This window comes from Lutra lutra, chromosome 12 (assembly GCF_902655055.1).
Source record: "Lutra lutra chromosome 12, mLutLut1.2, whole genome shotgun sequence".
In the NCBI taxonomy this organism is placed as follows: domain Eukaryota; kingdom Metazoa; phylum Chordata; class Mammalia; order Carnivora; family Mustelidae; genus Lutra; species Lutra lutra.
Genome location: NC_062289.1, coordinates 11358703 through 11378848, shown reverse-complemented (window position 1 = coordinate 11378848; position 20146 = coordinate 11358703). Strand labels below are relative to the sequence as shown.

General features: G+C 35.4%; 1 protein-coding gene across 1 annotated transcript in view; it reads left to right on the top strand.

The window, feature by feature from the left end:
* Positions 1-20146, top strand: part of CDH7 (cadherin 7) — a 123696-nt gene that overhangs the window by 99042 nt on the left and 4508 nt on the right. Inside the window, exon 11 of the mRNA XM_047698303.1 lies at positions 2190-2441. Within this exon, the coding sequence (XP_047554259.1) occupies positions 2190-2441 (252 nt within the window). The remainder of the gene's footprint in view (positions 1-2189; positions 2442-20146) is intronic.

The following is a 20146-nucleotide window of genomic DNA, read 5'->3' as shown; positions in this document are numbered from 1 at the left end:
TTGCAAGTGAAAAATATACAGAAAGAGGAGTATTCCCCAACAATACAGAAAATGTAATTCATTTGGGTTGAATATGTGAATCAGGCTTCAGGAAAAAAGAAAACCTATAGAAATACATTTTCTAGTCAAGCACTGGCTCATCTAAAAAGACTTATTCAGAAGGTGGATATTCTAAGTGCTTTTTGCCTGAAGCTGCCATCTTCTTTAGTGCAGAAAATCCAACTTTGACCTCAAAAATTCAATCTGAAAATAATAGTTTTCTTGACCCCACTCTCTGCTTAAATGAGAATACTATCTTGTCCCTTTAGTAATATAAAAGGAAGAGCATTCTCTATGTGGGTAACCCAGACTCTCTGACTTAATAATATTTGGGACAATTCTCAGCACTTTGATTCATCCAGCACAAGTGTAGAGAGGGGATTTTATGACCTTGCCAAGAAGAGTCTGAATATTTCCCCCATGTGTCATCTTATCCAGTACCACCACGATTGTTGGACAGCACATGCACTAAAATGTGTGCATTTATGGGACATCCCCACTGCTGCACAATTGAAAGATTTCCCTAAGTCAAGACCAGAGCTCCCTAGCTCCCTAGCTCTACCTTGGAGGAAAACATGTAGGAAGAAGGAGAAGATCAGTTCTTATATCGGCTTCCATGCTAGGAACTGCGTAGAGAACATGATGAATTTTATGATCTCCTTCCCGAACATAGGGCTTTCTTTCACATATTGGGCATTTAGGCACATGTTCCACAATCCAGTGTGTGTGTGTGTGTGTGTGTGTGTGTGTGTGTGTGTGTGGACATGCATGAGTGCTATTTGAAACCAATCATGTTAGATTACAATTCAACAGCTCAGAAAAACTTTGTGTATCAAAACATGAATACATGTATCTTAATGATTGGGAGGCAAAGAAATAGATGTGTGTATTACTATTAAGTGTATAGAAACAGACTGAAAACAATATTTTCCAACAACTCCCTGTGTAGATTTTTAATGAACACCACAACTTCATGTCTTAAAAGATTTGTTTACAGAAAAACTTACCAGATGGAACCTGAAAATCAACAGTTTTATTTTTGCCACTTCTATAAGTGAAGCTTATATGTTTTCTCCAGGGTCCTGTGGACTTCCTGTTTTGTGCTCTTTAGACCAGGTACATTTCAGTTTGCTCTTTCATTGGAGCATTGTTAAGTCTTTTACGATAAACATTGGATAAATATCTTTCTTGTAGCTTGGAAAGGAGGCACATATTAAAGTACACTAGATGAAACTATGATCCTATTTTCCTTCTTCATGTTTTAATTGCTGTAAATTTAAAGGATCACATAAATTCTCTGATTAATTAAGACGTAGCTGGGTAAATTGCTAGTAGAAAAAAAATTATTTCTGGTATAGAAATCAGAGTTATGTGATACAGACTTACTGATCACTGATAAAGGTTTCATAATTAAATGTTAGGTAAAATAGAATATTGAATATAAATTAAACACAAATGACCTATTTTATCACTGACAAAATGTTTATATACATGGGGTGTGGGTAACAATATATACCAATATATGGTATATAAATGGACTTTTAAAAAACTACACAATAATTCCTTTGCTGATTATCTATGTATATATACTTCATTCAGATAAAGCTGGATTATGTTATTTTACTTATTTCTTTATTGGGTTTGGAACTTGTCAAGGAGGGGATGGATTGGGATTTTTTATTTTTGCTATCTGATGATGCTGCAAAAGTATTGATCCTTTTAATTTGAATCATCCTCTTTGTAAGTGTATGATTTGAAATTTAGGAGAAAAGGGTGTACTCTATGTGATTTTTACTAAGTTGCAGTTAAGTGATGAATAAAAATTTTCATATTCAGACTCTTGCCAAGTCTGATCTCATATTCAGTTTTATTTGATATCTGTTTCCTTTGGTCATAACTGTGTAGCATGATGTAAATACATTAAAATGTATTAAAATTAACGAGTACTGGGTAGTAGAGCTCTCTGACAAGACACTTAACAGAATGACTTAAATCACATCAATTAGTGTGTGTGTGTGTGTGTTTCTTCTAGAAGTTTCTAATCCTTTTCACCTATTTCGCCCAGCTCCCCACCCCCTTAAATCAGGTAAGTTTGGCAGGACTGAGTCCATCAGAAATCTTGTGTTACACATTTATTTTCTCTATCTTAGACAACACAGCTTCCATTCTCACCAGGAGAAATGGCTTCCGGAGACAAGAACAATCTGTTTACTATCTGCCGATCTCCATCGTGGACAGTGGATCGCCGTCCCTCAGCAGCACCAACACTCTCACCATCCGCGTCTGCGACTGTGATGCCGATGGGATCGCTCAGACCTGCAATGCGGAGGCCTACGTTCTACCCGCCGGCCTCAGCACAGGAGCCCTGATTGCCATACTCGCCTGTGTCTTGACATTACTGGGTAGGTACTGTTTCCAGTGTTTGCGCTGTAAGAGCAATCACACCAACCATACATCATGACCTTCTCTTTTCTTTTGCCGATAGTACCTTTTTGAGAACATGTGCGAGTGTTCTGATCGATGGTGTTTCCTTCAGTGAGCAACCCATGTTCCTTGGCCACACGTTCCAATGGTATATTTAAAATACAAGTCGGAAAAAATAATCAATTCCATTTTTAAAACAACAGTGAAGATAAGTGACTGTTTAAATTTGATTTTTTTTTTCAAATTTACCATGTCACAGCTATTTGTGTTAAAATACCCTACGAAGGAGATATATTAGACCAGAATCTTTTCTATGTTGTTTTGATAATGTGATTACTTCAGAAAATATAGCTTTATATCCTATCTCTTTTCAGAAAAGATTTAAGGTAGATTTTTAAATTATTCACAAATTTGAAAAGATTGTAATTTTAGGAATGTAAAAGTTATAATTTCCCAAGAATTAACATATTTAATTATATTCTCCATGATTACTTTATTGCATGGGTAAATAAGATTTATATCTTATATTAGAATTAGTTTTATAGGAGATTATGCAGTACCCTTTTAAAAATTGGGAGACATCCAACACGGGCATTGGGTAATGGGTTTATGGTTTATCCCTTAGCTACATTGTCTTTCAGAGTAGAGCTTCTTACATCAAGGACAACAAGCATTTAGTATTACATCTGAGACCATATTGTGTGTTTTCTTAGGGTCTAATATAATTTGTGAACCCATTTATAACATATTTTTGTAAAAGCTGAATTTGGCAATGTGAGTCATCATTGGGTAATGTTTAAAAACAAGTTTTATGAAGTTAAGTAAACCTAACTTTCATTACTGCTCCTAACATACACTAGCTTTTCACCAGGGGAACATTATAAAGCTGGCTACTTAATCTAGAAGGGGAAAATAATCGAACTAGACTGTAAGGTTGTTGTAAAACTTAAATGAGATAATCATGTGCCTACCGTATAGCAGACATGCAGTAACTTTTAAGTGTTATTGATGAAGTGAATTCTCAACCTATTAACCAAGCTAAGACCTAGTGACTAATGTCCTGTAAATGAACCCTACAAATGGAAATGACTGACTTCAATAACCAGCTAAACACATAAATCTGGGAAGGAAAAAAAAATTTTTTTTTTTCTAATACCTTCACACACGTGGCAGAAAGTCTCAAACTCATTAGAACTGGTAAGTAATTCTCAGTTAAAGCCTGATGAGAATAGAATACAAAAGACCGGAGTAAGTTTTTGAAAAAGATGGAACCATTGCAAAGGCAGATGGTGTATGAATGACTTTTTGAACTTAACCTGGCCAGTTATCACAGACAATTTAGATTACGGAGTACTTCCGATGAGTAAGATAAAATTGAATTCCTCACAATTTAATCATACCCAACAATTAATTACCTTTGATTGCTTTTAAAGTTGTCTATCTAATGAAGCCTACTTCATTGTTAGAACATACTTTTACCATTGACCTAAGGATTCCTTGCAAGTTAGGTTGCTTGTTGGTTCTAATTAAGAATCATTACCTAGCTGTCCCTGAAAATAAGTAAAATAGAGTCTTATAGATTCCATTCTTACATATGATATGTAAGAATATGTGATAGTGTGTGTGTATGTGTGTATGTACACATTTGTCTCAGAGTATGATCATAGGTTTTTGTGGATTTCATCAAAATTTAGTTATATTTGAGGTTTTTCCTCTAACAGATATCAGATTAGGAATATCTCTTCCACTTCTTAGGATAAGGTGTTTATGTCTTATATTTTATTCATTTTTAAAAGTTTCTCCAAGTCTGCAAAAACATAAGTCAAAACAGAGCCTATTGTGCTGAAATTCATTTGTGAACTGGTGGCTTTCATTTCTCACTGAGGACTTGGCTCAGTAATCAGTATGTTTCTGTTTAGAATAGAGTCTTCTTATGCCGTATTTCCTGAGTCTTTAGAAACAGAGGATCAGGACTTTGCATTTTCCTTAGGTTCTGTCTCTTCAATTACAGACTCTGGGTTTTCACACAACATGTGCCAAAGCCAGCATGACTGAGTATTTGGGTGGGGGTGGTTGGGTGGGAGACACAGCCTCGCATGGATCATGATTTCTAGTGTACACATGAATCATACTCTATACCTTAAGAAGTGAGGTGGATTTTATTCCGAGACACTAGATAACAGGATTTGTAACTCAACCTTTTTAGGCTTTTAAATAAATATTGCTAGGAAAAAGCAAGGTAGGGGTGCCTGAGTGGTTCAGTCGTTAAACATCTGCCTTCAGTCTAGGTCGTGATCTCAGAGTCCTAGGATAGAGTCCCACATCAGGTTCTCTGCTCAGTGGGGAATCTGCTTCTCCCTCTCTTTTTCAATCTCCTCCCTGCTCATGGTCTTTGTCTCTCTCTCTCTCTCTCCCCCAAATGAATAAAAAAAAAATCTTTAAAAAAATGGTTTTTTAAAGGGGGGGGCAATGTAAAGGGGTGGAAATAGGGAGGGACTACTTGAGAATCTAGTTCAATCTAAGGATGAAACTAGAGAAACTTGGGCTTTTAACCCCTACGAAAAGGTGCTTCCCTGTATGCCAAGTTTGTTTTCCAGTAATGTTTCAAATTAAAGCTATTAGTAAGATGAGAGAAAGGTATGCCCTGAAGTTTCCAGAATATTCATGCTGGAAGACATCATCAAAATCAATTCTAGCCCAAACCTCTGACCTTTCAGAGGGGGAAAAGGAAGTACAACTGGGTTCAAGCATTTCAGGAATTTGTATACCAAGTTAATGGCCAGGATGCCATAAGATTCTAGGTCTCCTTATCATCAATCACTGTTTTTAGATTAAACTACAAAGAAAATACACCTTGAAAATATGTTTTTTTTTTTCAAAATTGTTCATATGTAGTCCTTTCTCAAAATTGGAAAATCATGTTATATGAACCTGGTCACGTCAACTTCATGTTTGTTTCCTTCTAACTTTATGGGTGAACCCTTTCCTGAGTTTTCTCCCATCCCAAATTTGTTCTCATCCTTTCAAATTTATTTGTATTCTCTCAATGGAAGATGATCCAAAAATGAGAACCCCAAGTTTCCTTTACTTACATTGAATACAACTTGAATGGGAGAGATTGTGGTCATATTCAGTGTTCATGATAAAGTTATCAATCAGATGAAATTATTTTGTAAGTAGAAACATTTCATCTGTATATGGCAAGATACCTTAGTATCCTAATGTTCAACTAAATATTTTGCTGGGACACCAATTTTTAAGATTTTATTTATTTATTGAAAAAGAGAGAGAATGCAAGCAAGGGGAAAGGCAGAGGGAGAGAGAGAGAATCATAAGCGGGCTTCATGCTCAGCAAAGAGCCCAACATGGGACTCCACCTTATGACTCTGATATCATGACCTGAGCAAAATTCAAGATCAGAGGCTTAACAGATTGAGCCCCCAGACTGAGCCCTACCCCAACACTAATTTTTTTCTGCATGTTTATCATAGTTGAATTCATAATTGTGAACATATATGGTTATTTTCCTACTAAGCTGAACGCACTTCAGAGAAAAACAAATCTAGGGCACCTGAGTGTGGCTCAGTTGGTTAAGTGCCTGCCTTCCACTCAAGTCATGATCTCTGGGTCCTAGACCAAGCCCCCTTGTAGTCAGGCTTCCTGCTAAGCAGGGAGTCTGTTTCTTTCTCTCCTTTCGTCCCTCCCCCCAGTTATTTTGCTCTCCCTCTCAAATAAATAAAATCTTTAAAAAAAATCTATGAATGACTAACACTAAATTATTACTTCAGTGGATTTTGAGAAATGAGCAGAAAGAATTCCAGTTGTTTTAAATGTTTCAATATTAAATATTGCACATCGATCCAGAGAATATTAGAGCTGTTTTCTTTGTTAATTTCTTAGTTAGCATGTGCACACTAAAATTGTCACTGAATTTACTATATTGAGTTTTGTTTTTCCATATTTAGACCTTTAGGTCCAAGTAACTGATGTCGTATAACATCCCCTCTAGCTCCCTGCTCTTTAGCCACAACTGGGATTAGTTAGACTGCCCCGCTTCAGATTTAATAAATCATTTGTGGAAAACACTGCTTGCTGCATGGGATTCAGGTCCTTGCAGTGTGTCCAGGGTGACCAGCTTGACATTCCGCTGTCATGCATCTTTGCACTTTTCTTTTCTTTCCTGGTCCACAGAGTGCTGAATCATGTTTGCTCCTCTGTTACTGTGGCCACTCATGATTATGTTCAACAGGAAAATATTTTCCTAGTTCTGTAATGATAGTATTACATATATGTGTATATTATATTATATATATGTATGCTACATACATATATATATATATTTACTTAGGTAATACTAAGTATACTAATACCTATTATACTACTAGGTAATACTAATACACACACACACACACATGCGCGCACTCGCACATATACACAAACACAAGATTGATCCCCATCATAATCTATAATGATAGTCCTAGTGATATTAAGGGACAGAAGTGGCTCATTTATGGTGGCACATGCGTTCCTCTTTCAAACAGGTATAAGCTAAGTAAAAATTAATTACATTTAATAAGCTCATACTAAGTGCTAGACATTAGCTAAGTGCTTTATGAGCATGCTCTAATTTAATTCTCACAACATATTTCCAGGCAGGTATTAAATAGTATTATGCCCACTTTTTATATGTAAAAACTAAATTAGAGGAAACATGCACAAAGTTATAAGTTGTCACAGCCAGGACCCAAACACAAGCGGGGCTGCCTGCTTGAATGTCCTTTATAAGGTATTTTTCCCTATGTGTTTTCTAATAGAAGAGACTTGTGTGTCTCTGGGAAATGCCTGTTGATCTGTGGGTATCACAGCCCAGGTACTGCCAAATTAGAGCTGGCAGAATCTTTGATCTGCTTTACAAAGCAGGTTGATCACTTCTTTGGCTCTGAATGTCTAATTTACAGTATCCTCCAACTACTTCCAACCTTGAGAGAACACATCAAAAATTATATATGATAAATTTGAGATTATACTTCATTACAACCAAAATATATGCTATACCAATTCTCTTTGTACACACAATATTCTTTATGCTTAGGTCAGTTTTGTGTCTGTCTTGACAATCAAATCATTCTAACTGCCACATTTAATGGAGAGGAAATCTGTGATACTTTTCTGGGGTAAGGGGAAGCTCAGTTTTGTTTGTAATGAAACATCTTGCTGTCTCGAGACCTGGAAAGCAGCATCCCTTTTGTGCAGATGATTCGCAGAACTCTGGGATGGACACATTCATCTAACAGACTGCTGACATTAGAAATTTGAATAGAATTATTAAATCCTGAACAGTTTTCCTATACCCTTACCTCTCCTCCCAACTTAGTCCCTACTTTCATGTTTTTGGAGGGGAATCAATCACACTTTACTCTTTTCTTCCATCTCCCACAGCCAGTCAGTCTCCCCAAAATGTGAAATTTTACTTTGTTGACTCTTGAATCTGCGCCATGATCTCCCTTGATGCCGCACCTGATTTTGACCCAAGTCTATCGTTGCTCTCCTGAGTTGCCCATCTCTACCAGAACCAATCTACCAGCATCCCAGGCAGACTGAGTTTCTCCAAAGCAAATGTGACTGTGACACACACCAGCTTAAAATAAGATTTCCATGGCTCCCATGGTCTACAGATGAAAATCACAGACTTTCTTTGCTCTAACTGCTCCCTACCATTTCAACCTTCAGCCAAATTGCAGAGCTGCTCTTTCTCAGACTCATCCTGCTTTGTCTTACCTGCTCGTACATGACTTGCTCCTTCTGCCTCGAACACCTTTGTCCCGATTTTCTTCAGTGTCCAGGTTGGGTGCTCTTCCTGCGTGCCCCATAGCACCTTTTGTATACCAGAGCGTCCTTCATGGCTGACCCACCTGTTTCATTAGTTTGTATATCTGCTCCAGTAGACTCCTGCTTTTACAGTCAGAGGCTGAGTATTATTTTATCATTATGTACATGACCATAAAAGGCTGATATGACATGTCAAGGGCATGTAGTACCTACATTCTGAATGAGACCATGGATGATTTGAATGTATTCATTAGCAGAAAAGAGGGCTTGATTTTATTTTTGTCCTTATCCATAAATAGTATCTCCATTAGAGCCAGATTTTCCCATTTCCTAAGATTATATGATTTTAGGGCATTTTGTCTGAAATCCAGCCTCTATTTTTTTTTCTATAAAGTAGAAATTTAAAATATTTAAAATAATGACATTATATTTTTAAGTTAATAGCCCTGCATATCTACAAGGGCTCAAGAAAAAATAAATCTGAATGTATGATTTTCCAAATCTATCTAAAGGTAGAGAAAATACTGCAGTATTTCAAGGTTAACGCATCTGTTGTTAAAATTCAGCTTAAATTTTAGTTAAAAATGCTATAGTTGTTATCTAGTTTACCTCATGCACATGCTTAGATTGTATCAAATATAAATTTTCATTTATTCTTTGTGGCTATAAATAATAGAGTAGGTTCATAAGTACAAGTTCAAATTCTGGCCTTTTGTGACTGAGGATCTGCATATATCTCTTATTCTACAGCACATAGATCCAGACAAGATGACAAGTTGAATTCTCTCACCCTTTACATCTTAGCTTAGATGTCACTTCCAATGACATCTGTCTTTGATCATCAGACTGCACTAGTACCCCTGTATTTTTCCTATCATTTCACTTTTTAAAACATAGATTATTTCCTTGCTTGAGACATTTCAGAAGCATCAAATGTACTTACATAAAATCCAAATGGTTCTCATGGTCCACAAAGCAAGACATGTTCTGACACCTGCTCACCTCTTGAAGGTATCAGGCTGTCTAATCCTTCACTCACCCTGAAGGAAGAGCCACATCACTGCCTTTCCCTTAGTTTCAAACATGCTGCCCTGTTACTGAAAGATTTTTCCTGAGTCCCTTCACCTGTTGGGCTCACACTATCCTTTATGACCAGCTTCAGTCTTACCTTCTCAGTGGGGGAATGTCTCACCTACTAATTAGATAAGCAAAGCACTGTTCACAACCATGAGTCTTTGTCTTTTTAACTAAGTATACTTGACATACAATATCCTATTAATTTCAGGTGTACATTATAGTGATTTGATATTTTTATATGAAATCCTCATGATAAATCTAGTTACCATTTATCACCATACAAAATTGTTACGAAATTATTGACTATATTCCCTATCCATTACATTTCCAGGTCTTATTTTATAACTTAAGGATTGGACGACTTAGTCTCCTTCACCTATTTTGCCCACCTCCTAGTAACTCCCTACTCTGGCAACCCACAGTTTGTTTCCTGAGTCTGTTTCAATTTGTTTTTTGTTTTTTTTTTGTGTGTTTTTTTTTTTTTTAGATTCCACATATAAATGAGATCATTCAGTATTTGTCTTTCTCTGAGGATAATACACTCTAGACCTATCCATGTTGTTGCAAATGACAAGATTTCATTTTTTTGTGGCTGAATAATATTCCATGTGTGTAGGTAGGTGTATATTTACATATACATGAGAGAGAGGGGGAGGGAACACAAAATATGGAAGTTCCTCAAGACATGTAGGTCTTTGAATTGGTGCTTTGGTTTTCTTTGGATAAACAACCAGAAGTGGAATTACTCAATTTTATGGTACTTTAACCTTTTGAGGGAACTCTGTACTATTTTCCATAGTGGCTACACCAATTTACATTCCCACCGACGGTGTGCAAGGGTTTTCTTTTCTCTACACCCATGCCAACACTTATTTTTTTGTTGTTGTTTTTTTGACAGTTGTCAATCTGACAGGTGTGAGGTAATCTTATGGTTTTGAATCTCATTTCCCTGGTGATTAGTGATGTTAAGCATCTTTTCATGTTCCTGTTGGCTATCTGTATGTCTTCTTTAGAAAAACGACTATTCAAGTTCTGTACCCATTTTTAATTGGGTTGTTTGCTTGTTTGTTTTTGATATTAAGGTGTGTAAGTTCTTTGCATATTTTGGATATTAACCCCTTATCAAATACATGATTTGCAAATATCTTCTTCCATTCAATAGGTTGTCTTTTCACTTACTGATGTTGTCCTTCATTGTGTAAAAACTTTGATGTATTCCCAATTGCTTCTTTTAGGTTTTTTTGCTCTTGCCTTAGGAGACGGGTCCAAAAACATATTGCTAAGACCAGTGTCAAAGAGCTTACTATGTTTTCTTCTAGGGGATTTATGGTTTCAGGTCTTACATTCAAGTCTTTTAATCCATTTTGAGTTTGTTTATGGTATAAGAAAGTGGTCAGGTTTTCCCTGCACCATCCTCTGTAAAGATGGTCTTTTCCCTGTTGTATATTCATGTCTTCTTTGTCATAAATTGACCATAGTTGTGTGCATTTATTTCTGGCCTCTCTTTTCTATTCCATTGATTTATGTGTCTGTTTTTGTGCTACCACCATACGGTTTTAATTGCTATAGCTCTCTAGTATAGGTTGAAATCAGGAAGCATGACACCTCTGACTTTGTTCACTTTCAGGATTGGTTTGGCTATTTGGGGTCTTTTGAGGTTCCATATACATTTCAGGATTCTTTGTTGTAATTCTGTGGAAAATAACATTGGTAATTTCAAGGGATTACATTGAATCTGTAGTTTGTTTTGGATAGTGTGGACATTTTAAAATACTATTTTTCCAATCCAGGAGTATGGTTTACCTTTCCATTTATTTGAGCCATCCTCAATTTCTTTCATCAGTGTCATAGTTTTCAGAATACAGATCTCTCACTTCCTTGGTTAAATTTATTCCTAGGCAATTTTTTTTTAAAAGATTTTATTTATTTATTTGACAGACAGAAATCACAAGTAGGCAGAGAGGCAGGCAGAGAGAGAGAGGAGGAAGCAGGCTTCCCGCTGAGGAGAGAGCCCGATGCGGGGCTCGATCCCAGGACCCTGGGATCATGACCTGAGCCGAAGCAGAGGCTTTAACCCACTGAGCCACCCAGGCGCCCCTATTCCTAGGCAATTTTTAAAAAGATTTTATCCATTTATTTTGAGAGAGAGAGAAAGAGAACGAGCTGGGGGAAGAGTAGAGGGAGAAAAAAGAAGCAGACTCCCTGCTGAGCTGGGAGCCCAATGTGGGGTTCAGTCTCAGGGCTCTGGATCAGGACCCAAGCCAGAGGCAGACTGCTTAACCATCGAGCCACCCAGGTGCCCCCTTAAGTAATTTTTTTGATAAAATTGTAAATGTGATTGCTTTCTTCATTTCTCTTTCTTGGTAGCTTGTTATAGTGTAGAGAAATGCAACCTATTTCTGTATTTTGTATTTATATTTCTAATTTTGTATTCTGCGACTTTTACTGAATTCATTTATTCTGGTAGTTTTTGGTGGAGTCTAAGGTTTTCTGTATACAGTATCATGTCATTTGCAAAAAGTGACAGTTTCATTCTTTTCCATTTTAGATGCCTTTTTTTTCCCCCTTGCCTAATTGTGGTGACTAATTGTGTTGAATAAAAATGGCAAGGGTGGGCATTCTTGCCTTGTGTCTTAGAGTAAAAGCTTTTAGTTTTTACCCTTAAGTATGATGTTAGCTATGGGCTTGACATACATGACCTTTCTTATGTTGAGGTGTGATTCTTCTATACTCACGTTGATTTTTTATCATACATAGATGTTGAATTATGTCAGTTGCTTTTTCTGCATCTAATGAGATCATATGATTTTTAACATTCATTTTTGTTAATGTGTTATATAATGTTGATTGATTTGCAGATGTTGAAACATCCTTGGCATAAATTCCACATAATCATGGGGTATAATTTTTATATTTTTAAGATTTATTTATTTATTTGAGAGAGAGAGCGAGAGAGAGCAGAGGGAGGGGCAAAGGGAGAGGGAGATAAGCAGACTCCCTACTGAGCAGGGAGCCCATTACAGGACTGGATCCCAGGACACCAAGATCATGACCTGAGCCAAAATCAAGGGTCAGATGCTTAATCAACTGAACCATTCATGTACCACATGGGGTATAGTGCTTTTAACATAATGCTGAATTTGTTTTGCTAATAGTTTGTTGAGGATTTTTGCTCTGTTTTCATCAGGGATATCGACCTGTAATTTTTTTTTTTTTTTAATATCTTTGGTTCTGGTATCAGGGTAATGATGGCCTTGTAGAGGATTTGGAAGCAGTCCTTCCTCTTCATTTTCTGGAGAGGTTTTTTGTTTTTTGTTTTTTAATTACTAATTCAGTATCATTACTTGTAATTGGCCTATTCAGATTTTCTGTTTTTCCATAATCTCAAAAAGTTGTGTTTCTAGGAATTTATCATTTTTTTCTAAGTTCTTCTATTTGTTGGTGCATAATTATAGTAGTCTGCTATGATCGTTTTTATTTCTGTTGTATCATTTTAACCTCTATTTCTGATTTTATTTATATGGTTGTGTTTTTCTCTTGAAAACTCTGGCTAGACGTTTATCAGTTTTGTTTATCTTTTCAAAAAAAAAAACAGTTCTTAGTTATGCATTGATCTTTTCTATTTTTTAAGTGTCTAATGTATTTTCACTCAGATTGTTATCATTTCCTTTCTCTTCTAATTAATTTTGGAATTTGCTTGTTAATATTCTACTTCTCTTAGGCATAAAGTTAGATGGTTTATTTGGGATTTTACTTGAGGTAGGTCTATATCACTATAAACTTTCCTCTTAGAATTGCTTTTGCTGTATCCTGTAGATTTTGAAAAGCTGTGTTTTCATTTTTATTTTCATTTGTCTCAAGGTATTTATTTCCAACTTTGATTTATTTATTGACACATTGTTTAGTAGCATGTGCTTTAGTCCTCCACATGTTTTGTTTTGTTTTTCTAGAAATCTTTCTGTGATTGATTTCTAGTTTCACACTACTGTGGTTAGAAAAGATGCTGGATATAATTTTAATCTTCTTGAATTTATTGTAACTTGTTTTGCAGCTTAACATGTGATCTATCCTGGAGAAATGTTCAATGTGCACTTCAAAAAAAATGCAGTCTGAAGTTTTTAGATGAAATGTTCTCTATATATCTGTTAAGCCATTTGGTCTAATGTGTTGTTTAAGGCCAATTTTTTCTTATTTTTTTCAGTCTGGATGATCTATTTATTGATGTAAGTAGGTTGTTAAAGTCCCCCCACTATTTTCTATTATATTGTTTTTATTATCAGTAAAAATTATGACTAATCATTAATGAAGATAGATGGGAGATTTATATGTCAGACACCTCACCAATTGTCATATACAGAAAATAGTTGAATTTTTGGATTTCATTGAGTTCATGTTGAAAGAGTATTGGGTGAAAAAGAAAGAAGCCACATACAGAATTTGAGGAATATTTACCCTAGGTATTACCTAGAGAAGAGCAGCCACCAGAGCATGATTTGAGAGAGTAAAACTTTTTTTTTAATTGTAAGAATTCCTGTAATATTCTATTAATTCAAGAAAACTCACTTGTATCATTTTTCCTGGTTGAAGATCTATGTCAGATATGATAGACTGGCCCTGTAAGCTAAGGGCTGACTAATGCCCTTTGGATTGGGCAGATGTTAACAAGACCATTGGTGACCTTAGTCTCGGAGGAATAACTCCAAAAAACTCAGATTCTCTGGCTTCAGGGCAATCAGGATATAAGAATATGGAAATATGGGGGCGCCTGGGTGGCTCAGTGGGTTAAGCCGCTGCCTTCGGCTCAGGTTATGATCTCAGGGTCCTGGGATCGAGCCCCGCATCAGGCTCTCTGCTCAGCAGGGAGCCTGCTTCCTCCTCTCTCTCTGACTGCCTCTCTGCCTGCTTGTGATCTCTCTCTGTCAAATAAATAAATAAAATCTTAAAAAAAAAAAGAATATGGAAATATGAAATAGGCTACTTTTATAAAAAAGAAAAGTCAGTAACATTGAGTGTAGTTGAAGATAAATCATTGATTGGAAAATTATCACTTAATGACCTATTTTTTTTGGTGAGAATATAGAACTCTGGTGTAGCTCTAGGCATGGAGAAAGTGGTGTGAATTTGGAAGTGACCCTGAAAGGATCTGAAATATTTCTGTCATAGTTGTTTCTGATCTGAAGCCATCAAAGTTCAAGTTCAAAATTAAAGAAAATTAGTGAAACTTAATTAGTGGCAAATGGAGAAAATTAACAGATTTTTAGTAATCTTTACGCAAATCAACAAGATCAAAAGATAGTGAAGAGTTGAAAAACAAAGTTATTGAAGGGCTAAGTTCTGCTCTCACATGGATGTGGATAATTATTTATAATAAATTATTCAACTTGGAGACAGATTGTACTAGCAGATTTTTCATTTAGAGTAGGTCATTTTTCAGTTACACCTAATAGACACAGTAATAATTGTAGTATAATAGTTATTTTGCTGTTCAATATGTCATTTGGCAATAAAATTTTAGAGCAGTATATCTTAAGATCATACAGAATTAAGATTTCATTTTGTCCAAAGAAATATATTATGATTCACAAGGGTGAACTACATATGTAATTTTAAAACTTCAGGTAGCCTCATTAGCAAAACTAAAAAGGAACAAAGGAAGTAAATGCTAATAACATATTTAATGCAATATTCACAAACTTATAATTTTAACATGTAATCAATAAAAATATAGTTTGTATGAACAATTTTAACATTAACAATTGTCTTGAACAACACATGTCTATTTTAAACTAAAAGCACATCTCAGTTCATGTTTCAAATAGGGATGGCCACACTTCAAATGCTCAATAGCCACGTGTGGCTAGTAGCTACCATGTTGGATAGTGAAGATTTAGACAACCATTTTTTTGACTAATAAGAAATTCTTACTGTCACCTAGAAATACAGCTTATCCTTCAAGTCTTACTCCATGTCATCTCTTTTGTGAGACTTTCTCTGAGCAACCTGGCCAAAGCATACCTCCCCATACATATTTACCTAGCATGCATTATATTGCTATATAATCTTCTGCATCATATACTAGTTGTATTTTCTTATATAAAATATTGAACTTCACAATGGCAAGAGTTACCTGCATATCTCCAACCCATACTTTATTTAACAAATATTTATTGAGTGCTTATTTATTATCAAGTATTGCTTTTTGTGCTCAAGATATATCTGTGAGGAATAAAATCACTGACCTTATAGGGATTACAGTTGTAGAAAATCAATGCCCAGTAAAAAATGTTGAATTAATGTTGAATGTTGAAATATCGAAAATAATGTTGAAAAATGTTGAATTAAGAGAAATTTAGGTTTTAATTTTTGGTGAGTCTCTAAACAGTATGTTAAACTCAGTGAAGTGATATTTAACAGTATTTAAGGTCTTGCAATTTGATTTAAAGCAAGAACCTTTTATGGAGTTTTAGGTTGGAAAAGAACTGACTTGATAGTAGTTCACATGACTGAGTAGTTTTAAATGAATTGATTCAAAATTTGAAATAAAGGGAATAGTTTTTCTTTATTATAAGTAGGCTTATCTAGCAGTAGTACCAATTTGTGCCACATCTGTGCAAATGTTCTGGGGACCAAAACTGAATATTGAGCATTCAGACATTTGCAAGCTTAGATAATTCATTGCCAAGGACTCGGTATAACAATCAGGCATTGAATTCAGCAGCTGAGAATACACTATAAGTGCTTCTAGAACAAACCTGAATGACTTTTCAAGTGTCTGCTGTTTTTAAGAAAGTAAGACATTTGACGATGGAAGTTTGTTGTGTTAGGTGGGACTTGAAATACTTTAAAGATGATTTAAGTAAAAATGGATGTGTATCTGTCACAGACTACAGTGATGCTGAGAATGTAGGGGTCCACTACTGTAGAGTATGCTGTGTGTTTTACACATCTGTATTTTTCTTCATCTTCCCTTTTATTTATTTCCGTTTGGGAGAATGGTGCTGTTCTGGTCTGCATGCTTCTTTGTACCTGTGACCTGTGTATGTGTGTACTTTCTCTGAGTGAGTTACATCATGATTTATAATATATTTATCTTTGTAAATATAGAGCTACCAAGTTTGAGCTGCTTGGATGCAGAGATCCTCTTTGTTACGATTTTGCCAATAACCAGCACTATTGCCTGCATGACTGGGATACTCTGAAAATGTTGAATGTTAAAGAACTGAATTATAAAACAGAAATTTCAGTAGCATTGTAATTGCTTTCTTAACATCTTCTTTTCCCTTCTTCCTGAGTTCAGTCAGTGTGATTTTTTAAAAACATATATAATCATATATGCAGTCCTTAAACCACATTGGTTATCTCCCACCTCTTTCTTTACTCCTCAGCCCTGTCAGGTCCAACCTTTGCTAACTGCTTGTTTGTGCCAAGTATAATCTCCCATATCACCTAGCCTCAGCCTTCAGGGGCACGTAAATCTACCTTGTGTGGATCTGTTTCTTCTACTATAGACCTTTAAAAGATCCTATTTTCTTCTTTTGGAATAATTATCATAGTTGTACTTTTACATTTAGTTCTCGCTATTTGATTAATAGCCTGCCCATTTCATTATAAGTTCCATGAAGACATGTGCTTTGCCCACTTCTGTGTGCAATGTTACATCATCACACCCAATGCCTGTGATAAATGGTGAACACACATTTGTTAACCATATATAAACTCATGAACAACACATTATTAAGTGCCACGCTGTCTAGACTAGGTCTTTTCTGTCTTCACTCATAAGTATTATCCATATGACAGAAAAGACATATGAGAAAAACCTCTTAAACTATATAATCTTGTGCTTACTTAAGCAGAAAATATTCTTTTTAATACAGGGATTATCTCCATAGACCCTGAAGAGCACTTAATACTTGTTCTACGTAAAGGTTAAATTTTATTTTTTATATGGGCTCATGCAGTTAGAAATTAATATTCTCCTAAGTCATTGAAATGTTAAATTTTCTAACCTCCTAAAACACTTCATTTTTCTCAGCTTCAGGCAAGATTGAGAAATAAAATAAACTCTATAAGATATTAATATCCTTAATAGGTACTGAACCTGAGGGCTGACACACCTATGGGTTCTTTCATGTTTCACTTTTACTGAGCACTATGCTTGAGTGTTAAAAAGTAAGTTTTTCTGTAGCATGAAAATATATTTACAATAGAACATAAGAAATAATTGTTTTATGTTAAAATAGCATATAAAACAAAATGTAACATATATATACCTATATATGTATAAATAAAACATTTATATATATATATATAAAGTCATATATATATATAAATGACAAGATTCATTGTAATTATATGAAGGAAATTTTGACATTTTTGCCTAAATACAAATTTTAAATTAAAAGAACAACTAATTATTACGTAATATCTTACTCTCTTCATAGCCTCATTCACTTTGCCCATTCATTTTTTTTTAAGCTTTTATTTATTTATTTGACAGAGAGGTCACAAGTAGGCAGAGAGGCAGGCAGAGAGAGAGGGAAGCAGGCTCCCCACTGAGCAGAGAGCCCCATGCGGGGCTCAATCCCAGGACCTTGAGATCATGACCTGAGCTGAAGGCAGAGGCTTAACTCACTGAGCCACCCAGGCGCCCCGATGCCCATTCATTTCTTGTATCCTCTTGCACTCATTTGGATATTTGCTCCCCCTCAATTCTGCTTCCAATGTGGGTGACAGATTTCTCTTATTCCTGCCTTTACCTGTCCACCCATCATTCTGATACTTACCTTTCCATTATCTCTATCTGACTTCTGAGGAAATATTACCTTGCCTCTCTGTTGCAATTACTTTTATTTTGGGCAGAACTATATAAAAAGTTTCAGAAGCTATATTTATACATAAATCTAAAATATTATTTATCCATATGTCTTAAAATTTACTGGCATGTCTTTCTCTGAGCTAGCAAATTGTCACTTGAGCTCTCAGCTTGTATCTCAATTACCTTATACAGAGCACTAGGCTCATAGTGTTCTAGAAAGTGCAAAGGCTTTGGGGCAGTTGGAAGTAGAGGATACTTCATTCCCACCTATTGCATTTTATTCATTGACCATAGGCAGGATGTTTCACATGCCTAAGACCACTGTCAAACAAGAACACACATACCCCAGAAAACTACCTGGAGGGCCAAATGATAAGTCCTATTTGCAGACCTTCATTTTTCACCTTTACTGCCTTTTCTGTCTCTCATTCAGTCTTTAGTGCACGTGCCTTGCCATATATTTGTTATACCTTCTACTTTCTTACCTCATTTCATTGTTTTTCTTGGGTCAGAGGAAAAATTTTGAATTCACATTCTTGGTTGGTCAGAGGATAACAATGAAAATTTCTCTTTGGCACATAAGTACTTGTCACTCTAATACCTCTCCTTATATTATTCCCCAGTCACTCTAATTTACCCTGGAAACATTTGTCTATAATTATCTTATGTGGCTAGGCTCCATTAGTTTTAATTACTTGCCCAAGATCACACAGGCTGATATGTGAAAAGGCTGGACTTTTATCCAAGGCCATTTTGACAACAAAGCTATATATTTGTTTTCAAGGCCCAATGCCAGAACATTGCAACAAAAAAAGGCCTTATTTAAGTAAGTGCTTAGACTTTTTTTTTTTTTTTTTTTAAGCAGATTGAGGTAGGGGATGGAATATGTCTCATCCAGTCTTTGTTTTTAATTATTCTGAATTACACTGATGTCCTTCCTGGCTTTATTTTGTTTTTATTTTCAAATGTATTATTAATGCCAAACTAAAACCTTATAAGACATTTTAAATATAAATATTTTAAGTGTCTTTTAAAAAGCAGGCTGAGAGTAATGGTCCCTCTGGGCCTTTTAGATCATCTAAAAAAAAAATATTTGGCTGATATAATAAAAAGGTAATTAACAATAATTCTTTATGTATTTTGAACTCCAAAATTCCAAAATACTTTTTTTTAACTTAATTCAAGTGCCCATGAAATCAGATATGTTCCCAATTCAGCCAGCATTCAGTCGCCCACAGCCTGAGTGAAACAGAATCTTTCTTAGTAGTGTATACTTACTAAAAATACAAGAATGTATTCAGATATTTTAAACCCAAAAAGCCAGTGTATCTGGTGTCCTTTGCTTTCTAGTGCAACCATATGCTTTACTATTTATTAATTTTGATAAATCTCTTTGTCTAAGCTGAAAATCTCACAACTTCTCTCCCCAGGTAGAATGTGTAAAGACCAAGTTCGTTCAGTATTTCATCCTGAAAGCGAGACTCAGTTTACTATAGAAAAACTTTTGATCTTCATATATGGCCTGACATACTGGGTTTTATTTAACAATGGAATTTCTTAGATAAGTACCAGGCATTTCTTCAAAGAACCTGACCAAATGCTAAAATCCATTTCCTTCCAAAACTGCAATTGTTAAATTAGACCTAAAACATTTATGAATGTCACTTTGCCTTTCCAGCAATTAAGGAGTTCAAAAACAAAAACAAAACAAAACAAACAAACACAAAACTTTGTGTTGCCCAGCTTTGAAATTACTGTATTTATCCTGAAATGGCCCTTCAATTTGCTCTAGAAAATACTTTGGAGGTTGCCTTACAGAGGGAGACCTCAGTTCTGAACAGGTGTGGAAGAGGGTTTCTTGATGTATAAAAGTGTCCTATTTTAAAGGCGTTTTGGCAATTTTAGCACATCTACTGCTGTTGAATTCCCATGCAGGGAGGTGGTCAGTTCATTTCCCTT